Below are 8,209 nucleotides of genomic sequence, written 5' to 3' on the forward strand. Positions count from 1 at the left end.
TTCCGCCCCACAGTGCTTTGCGTTTCCCGCCCCAAAGGCTTCTTCCGGCGGCACCGAGGCCCGGCTAATCAATCGCCGCGCGCTGGCGGCTCGGCGCTCGGCCAGCTGCGCCTGCGCACGTGGTGATTTCCGGCGAGCGCCGCCGGACCGGTGAGGGTCTTGCGTTGTGAGGGTCTTGTCTTGTGAGGGTCCTGTGGGTCCGGTGGCGGCCCGAGACGCTGCACCCCGGCCCTCCTCGCTCCAAGCAGGACGGTGAGCGAGCCCCGGCCGACCCCCGAGCCTCCAGTCATGACTTCTCTGCAGGCGAAGGACGCCTACCTGCAAGGCCTGGCCAAGAAGATCTGCTCCCAGCCCGGCGCCGAGCCACAGAAGCGCAAATCGGGTAAAAGCGCAGGCCGGGGGCCCGGGGCGGAGAGGGCTTCGGAAGGGGGACCCCGTCCACCCCCGCGGCGCTCGCGTCCCCACTCCCCTGCACCGCCCCTGAGCCGTCTTCAGGCGGAATAGACGCGCAGACGCGTGAAGCAGGCCTGCGAAGTACCAGAGGGAGATACCTTGAGAGACGCTTCAGGGCCGCGCCCCTGCCCTGGCCCGTTGGGGGGCCCCGTCTCGGGGTCCGAGGGGGCTCAGCCGTGCGCCCCACCAGGCAGGAAGCTCGGCCGGGGTTTGGAGGAGGTGATTCTGTGGAACAGGCTCGGCCAGCTCTCCACATTGAGTGGAAAGACTGGTGTGAGCATTGACGAGAAAAATGACTCGTTCAGCCCATTACTGTGGGCAGTGTGGGGAGAAGGAAGGAAGAAGATCGCTCCTGCCAGTGGGAGTGTACGTGGCGAGGAAGACAGGGTCCCTCATGTACACAAACAGGCGAAGCAGACAGAAACTGCCTTGTGGGGAGCCGGGGCTTGGAGGAGGGGGAGAGCGGCAGGGACCGGCGTGGACCTACCAGAGGAGAAACGGCCTTTTTTTATACCAGGAAAACCTGTTCACTCGAGAGGTTAAGTGAGTTTCTCATCACTCAGTGAAAAGTTAGACCTGTGTCTTTCTAGTTCCTTTCCTGTGTATTTCTCCCTGAACCAATTGGGTCCCTACTTGGTGCACTCATTTCTCATTTTCCGTTTAAAATGTAAACATTTTCTCCACCTTTTCTTTTCTTTGCCACATCACTTATGGGATCTTAGTTCCCCAACCACACATTGAACTCAGACCCTTGGCAGTGAGAGTGTGGAGTCCTAACCACTGATTCAGTTCAGTTCAGTCGCTCATTCGTGTCTGAGTCTTTTCCACCCCGTGGACTGCAGCACCCCAGGCTTCCCTGTCCATCACCAACTCCCAGAGTTTGCTCAAACTCATGTCCATCGAGTCCATGATGCCATCCAGCCATCCCATCATCTGTCAGCCCTCCCATCCCATCCTGACTCCTTCTACTCCTGCCTTCACTCTTTTCCAGCATCAGGGTCTTTTTCAGTGAGTCAGTTCTTCACATCAGGTGGCTAAAGTATTGGAGCTTCAGCATCAGTCCTTCCAATGAATATTCAGGACTGATCTCCTTTAGGATGGACTGGTTGGATCTCCTTGCAGTCCAAGGGACTCTCAGGAGTCTTCTCCAACACCACAGTTCAAAAGCATCAATTTTTTGGTGCTCAGCATGCTTTATGGTCCAACTCTCACATCCATACATGACTACTGGAAAAACCATAGCTTTGACTATATGGACCTTTGTTGGCAAAGTGATGTCTCTGCTTTTTAATATGCTGTCTAGGTTGGTCATAGCTTTCCTTCCAAGAAGCAAGTGTCATGTAGTTTCATGGCTGCAGTCATTTTGGAGCCTAAGAAAAGAAAGTCTGTCACTGTTTCCATTGTTTTCCCATCTGTTTGCCATGAAGTGATGGGACTGGAGCCATGGTCTTCATTTTGAATGTTGAGTTTTAAGCCAGCTTTTTCACTCTCCTCTTTCACTTTCATCAAGAACCTCTTTAGTTCCTCTTTGCTTTCTGCCATAAGGGTGGTATCATCTGCATATCTGAGGTTATTGATATTTCTGCTGGCAATCTTGATTCCAGCTTGTGCTTCATCCAGTCTGGCATTTTGCATGATGTACTCTGCATATAAGTTAAATAAGCAGAGTGATAATATAGAGCCTTGACATATCCCAATTTTGAACCAGTTCATTTTTCCATGTCTGGTTCTACTGTTGCTTCTTCACCTGCATATAGATTTCTCAGGAGGCAGATAAGGTAGTCGGGTATTCCCATCTCTTTAAAAATTTTCCACAGTTTGTTGTGATCCACACAGTCAAAGACTTTAGTGTAGTCAAAGAAGCAGATGTAGATGTTTTTCTGGAACTCTCTTGCTTTCTCTATGATCCAGTGGTGTTGGCAATTTGATCTCTGGTTCCTCTACCTTTTCTAAATCCAGCTTGAACACCTTAAACTTGTCAGTTTATGTACTGTTGAAGTCTAGCTTGGAGAATTTTGAGCATTACTTTGCTAGCGGGTGAGATGAGTGAAACTGTGCAGCAGTTTGAACTTCTTTGGCATTGCCTTTCTTTGGGATTGAAATGAAAACTGACCTTTTCCAGTCCTGTGGCCACTGCTGAGTTTTCCAAATTTACTGGCATATTGAGTGCAGCACTTTTACAGCATCATCTTTTAGGATTTGAAATAGCTCAACTGGAATTCCATCACTTCCACTAGCTTTGTTTATAATAATGCTTTCTAAGGTCCACTCCAGTATGTCTGGCTCTAGGTGAGTGATCACACCATCGTGGTTATCTGGATCATGAAGATCTTTTTTGTATAGTTCTTTTGTGTGTCCTTGCCACCTCTTCTTAATATATTCTGCTTCTGTTAGGTCCTTACTGTTTCTGTCCTTTATTAAGCCCATCTTTGCATGAAATGTTCCCGTGGTGTCTCTAATTTTCTTGAGGAGATCTCTAGTCTTTCCCATTCTATTGTTTTCCTCTATTTCTTTGCATTGATCACTTAGGAACGCTTTCTTTGCTATTCTTTGGACGTCTGCGTTCAAGTGGGTGTATCTTTCCTTTTCTCCTTTGCCTTTTGCTTCTTTTCTTTTCTCAGCTATTTGTAAGGACTCCTCAGACAATCATTTTGCCTGGACTGTCAGGGAATTCCCTCTCCACCTGTTAATATGGAAGCGTGTGTGTGTTCAGTCACTCACTTGTGTGCAACTCTTTGCGGGCCCTGTGTGCTATGGCCTGCCAGGCTCCCCTGTCCATGGGATTTTTCCGGGCAAGAGTACTGGAGCAGGTTGCCATTTCCTACTCCAGGGCATCTCGCTGACACAAGGATTGAACCCAAATCTCTTTGGCAAGTGGATTCTTTACCACTAGCGCCACCTGGGAAGCCCAAAATGAAAGCTTATGCTGTTATTTTTTATGGCTACATGGTTTTTTTGTGGGGCACCCCACTCCAGTACTTAGCCTGGAGAATCCCAGGGATGGTGGAGCCTGGTAGACGGCAGTCCACGGGGTCACAAAGAGTCGGACATGACTGAGCGACTTCACTTTCACTTTTCCCTTTCATGCATTGGAGAAGGAAATGGCAACCCACTCCAGTGTTCTTGCCTGGAGAATCCCAGGGACGGTGGAGCCTGATGGGCTGCTGTCTATGGGGTCTCACAGAGTCGGACACGACTGAAGTGACTTAGCAGCAGCAGCAGTTTTTTGTGGGAGGTGCCATCACTGTTCCTACGGATGGGTATTTAGGTTTTCCTAGTTTTTCACTCAAAAAAGGATGCTATGATGAATATCTTTGAGGCCAGATCTATCTGCACACCGGGAATGAATTTTACAAGTAGACCACTGGCTCAGCGTGGGGATGTTTTTCAGGGATTGATGAGTGTGACCAGTCTGCTTCCCAGGAGGTGTGTGGTTCTGAACTCAGTGGATGAGGGTCCCCACAACTCCCAGCTCAACTGGCTTTTGGCATCCTTCTGGAATCAAAACCTTTGCAGGACCTTCTTACCTACTGACTGGGTCACAGGGATTGAAGTGGCAGCCCTTTCTCGTTTCTTGTTTCAGCTGGCAAAACTCAAGTCTCAGAAGCTGCTGCAGCCCCCAGAAAGAAGAGGAAGAAAGCACAGAAGAAATCCCGGGAGCGGGAAAAGAAGACTGCAAAGCCCAAGGCCCAGGCCCCTGCAGAGAAGTCTGAGGCCGGGAAGCCAGAGGCAGCCAAGGAGGAGGAGGAAGCCGCCAGCTCCACCAGGATCCCGACAGGTGAGGGGGGCAGGCAGGCAGGGCCCCCTGGGATCTGGGATAGGTGTGAATGTGGCCCTCTCTGGTCATAGCAACATGATCAGATACACTGGGATGGTGTGAGACCTTGCAGAGGACAGATCACAGGGCCTCTGCGTGGATGGGAAGCTCAGGAAGGGCACAGAAGGCCCAGGCCATATAGTAACCGGGAGGGGCACAGCCGTGTCCTCTGAGACCCTGCGCAGCCGGGCCTGCCGAGCTTCACTGCCCTCAAGTCTCTGAAGTGATGTCCTGAGAGCTGCCTCTGGGTGTGGGTGGGTGCCGCAGGAGTTGGAAGAACCCAGAGATGGGTTTGGCCCGTGCTACGCAAGCAAGCCCTGCCCCGGAGGCCAGTCCAGCTTGAAGAGGTGGAGAGTTCACTGGAACTGCCCTGCAGGTCCACCAGTGGCCACTGGGTGGGAGGGGGACGCCGCACACGGAGACTCAGGCTTTGAATCGGGCCCCTGGGGGAGGACACAGGAAGGTTGGTGAGGGGCTCTCCTTTCGGATTTCTGGTCCTACCCTGCAGATGGCCTGGCCGCAGAGCCTGATTCTTTATTTGCCTTGGACGTTCTGCGGCAGCGCCTGCATGAGAAGATTCAGGAGGCGCGGGGCCAGGTAGGTGTGGGGTGTGGGGCGGGCAGGGGTCTCTGGGTGCTGCCGGGCTTTCCCCACCCCGCCTGGAGGAGGAGACACCCCAGTGCTCTCCGAGGTCAGCTCCCTGCTCTGCCAGCCGTCGCGGGCCTGACAGGAGGGTCTCAGCAGGTCTGTCCTGTGGGAGGTCAGGTGCCGTTCTTGTCATCTGTTGGGGGGGTGCAGGCTAAGCCTCCGTGTTGAGCAGCTGGCTCTTCTCTGCTGCGGCCTTTGAGAGAGGCTTGGGCTCCTCACTCAGCAGCACTTCCTGGGCGTTGCTTCTGATTATCCTGACAGCCCCTGAGGTAAGCCAGGGCCTGAGATGAGGTGACCTGCCCGTGGGGACCACCGTGGGACCGACCCTCCAGGATGTGAACCAGCCTCAGTGCCGAGTGCTGAGTGGGGTCGCCTCCTGCTCCTTTCCCTGGGGACCTCCCCAGGCCTCTCGCCACGTGGGGACGGGCCCGAGGGCCCTGCCTTCCTGCGGTGGTCCAGAGCGCTCTCGTCTGCCTGGCGGAGCTCAGAGTAGCGCCGGGGTCTGCACAGGCGACGCTGCCTTGTCCTGACCGAGCCTCAGCCCCCCGCCCTTGCCCCGTCTGACTGGATGGAGCACGGGGGCGTCCCTTTTGGGTCACTGAGTAGACTTAGTGGCCCCCTTTTGGGGAGGTGCCCTGGCCTGTGGTCTGTGCCTGGAATCAGGAAGGTGTGGTTCTCGTGGGGTCCCCTCATCCTTGTTTCGGGTGCACTCTGGGGCCAGGTCGTCTTGGGGTGGAACGCCGCACCCCGTCGGCCCTTGTCCTGACCTGATTGCACGTGCTAAGCTGGGGGCCCCGTTATGAGAACCTTATGAGTGAGCCCGGGATCGCCCCGCAGGGCAGCGCCAAGGAGCTGTCTGCCGCCGTTTTGGAGAAAAGACGCCGGAGGAAGCAGGAGCGTGACCGGAAAAAGAGGAAACGGAGGGAGCTGAGAGCAAAGGAGAAGGCGGCCAAGGCACTGGAGGGGGTGGAGGCCGGCGAGCCGGACCCTCAGGTGCCCGGGGAGGAGACGCGGGCCCAGCCGGGGCTGCTCTTCAACAAGGTGAGTGCCTACCGCTGGGCTGAGCGCACGCCCTTCGCTGCGGGCGGAAGTGGGCCCCCGGGGCAGGCGGGGAGCGGCCCTCAGCTCGCGTCGCCCTCTCCCCCGAGGTGGAGGTGACCGAGGAGGAGCCGGCCAGCAAGGCCCAGCGCCGGAAGGAGAAGAGGCAGAAGTTGAAGGGGAACCTGACGCCACTGACGGGCAGGAACTACCGGCAGCTGCTGGAGCGCCTGCAGGCGCGGCAGACCCGGCTGGAGGAGCTGCGGGACAGGGACGCCGGGCAGGCCCGGGAGCTCGAGGCCAAGATGCGCTGGACCAACCTGCTGTACAAGGCCGAGGGCGTGCGGATCCGCGACGACGAGCGCCTGCTGCAGGAGGCCCTGAAGCGCAAGGAGAAGCGGCGCGCACAGCGCCAGCGCGCCTGGGAGAAGCGCACGGCACACGTGGTGGGCAAGATGCAGCAGCGGCAGGACCAGCGGCGGCAGAACCTGCGCAAGAAGAAGGCAGCCAAGGCCGAGCGGCGCCTGGAGAAGGCCCGCAGGAAGGGCCGCATCCTGCCCCAAGACCTGGCGCGCGCCGGCCTAGCCTGAGGTCCCGGCTGCCCGGCCCCCATCCCAGCGGTGCAGGCTCCAGCGGAAAGCGGACTCCACTACGTGCAGAAGAGCCTTCAGATGCGGGGAAGGGGGTGACCCAGCTCCAGCCCCAGCCTCCTCGTATTAGACCAGAGGCTCCCTGCAGCTTGTAGGGTCGTGGACCAGGGATCGTGAGGCGGGAGTGGGCATCTAGGGTGGGCTTTGCTGGCCGCCTCTTCCTCTTGTTTTCACAGGAGCAGGAAGGGAATGGCCTCTGTGACTGCGGTGTTAGCCCCAGGCTCACTTGGAAAGGGTGAAAACCAGCTCCTGCAGCCAGAGCTGACGTGGAGTTGATGGGCTTCGTAATGGAGAAGGCAGGGCGTCCTCAGACTGTAACTGACTTACTCCAAGTCGATGTGTAAAGTGGGTAAAGAGTAGAATTTAAGGTGAAGATGGTCATTAAAAATTCTAACTACTAAAAGATAGAAACAGTGTTATTGGAGTAGGAGGGAAAAGAAAATGGAGCTGGATGGATAGTATCAGTCTAGGGGGAGGCGGGAGAGAAGGGGTAAAACCTGGAGAACTACCTGGGGTGACTGGAGGGTCCCCAGGGACAGAGGTAAGTCCAAGCCCACAGGCAGGCAAAGTGAACGCTCGCGGGTGGACTGTATTTCAGGAAAGACTGTTAGTAAAATCCTTTAGACCAAATCTCAGTTAACAAACAGATGGCAACCAAAACGAAACTGGTATGACCGTCATTAGATGATGATGTGTTATTAGAATTTACAAGGTATTGCTAGAGAGAAAAAATGTCACTGAATAATGAAATGGGTTCCGATCACCAGGAAGGTAAAACAGCCTTGCACCAGAAACAGCTTCAAATCTGCCTAACAGAAGCTGACACAACTGCAGGGAGAAGTCGATGCACAGACTCAAGTGGGCGGTGTTCAACATCTGCACTCGGGACTGATGATCCAGTAGACAGAGTTAGATGGATGCAGAAGATTCGGATGAGAGCAGTTACAAGCTCGAGCTGGTGGACACACAGAGACCAGTGTATCTGAAAACAGTGTGTACTGGGATTTCCCCAGTGGTCCAGTGGGTCATTTCAGTTCCATTGCTCAATCGCGTCCCACTCTTTGCGACCCCATGGACTGCAGCACACCAGGCTTTCCTGTCCATCACCAACTCCTGGAGCTTGCTCAAACTCATGTCCGTCAAGTTGGTGATGGCCTCTGTTCCAGTGCAGGGGTACGGGTTCAATCTCTGCTTGGGAAACTAAGATCTCGGATGCTGCGGGGTGTGGCCAAAATTTTTTTAAATTAAAAAAAAAACCTCAAGCACACATGGAACAGTGGTGGAAACTGACCATCACCTAGGCCACAAAGCAACTCATATTTCAAAGCTTCGGCATCATACAAAGTGTGTTACTGGGCCATAAAACAGTTTTAAAATTTCAGAGGTAACTGTTAAAGTTACATGTTTGGAAATTTACAAACACACTTCTAAATTACTGGTCAAAGAATCCTCATAGATGTGAGAGACTGTTTAGGACTGGAAGATAATAGAAGTGGTGTGCATTAAAATTTGTGGGCCACAGAAGGCAATGGCACCCCACTCCAGTACTCTTGCCTGGCAAGTCCCATGGACGGAGGAGCCTGGCAGGCTTCGGTCCATGGGG

General features: G+C 54.6%; 1 protein-coding gene across 1 annotated transcript; it reads left to right on the plus strand.

Annotated features, from left to right (window-relative positions):
* The first annotated feature begins 115 nt into the window (after window positions 1–115).
* On the plus strand, window positions 116–7,009 carry SURF6 (surfeit 6). The gene is made up of 5 exons (XM_081590562.1): window positions 116–382; window positions 4,037–4,231; window positions 4,779–4,867; window positions 5,756–5,959; window positions 6,067–7,009. Exons 1-5 carry the CDS (start codon window positions 289–291, stop codon window positions 6,544–6,546), a joined length of 1,062 nt encoding a protein of 353 aa, XP_081446688.1. The 5' UTR covers window positions 116–288; the 3' UTR covers window positions 6,547–7,009.
* The last annotated feature ends 1,200 nt before the right edge of the window (window positions 7,010–8,209 follow it).

The sequence above is a fragment of the Giraffa tippelskirchi genome, chromosome 4, assembly GCF_054371585.1.
Source record: "Giraffa tippelskirchi isolate mGirTip1 chromosome 4, T2T-mGirTip1v1.2.pri, whole genome shotgun sequence".
NCBI lineage: Eukaryota > Metazoa > Chordata > Mammalia > Artiodactyla > Giraffidae > Giraffa > Giraffa tippelskirchi.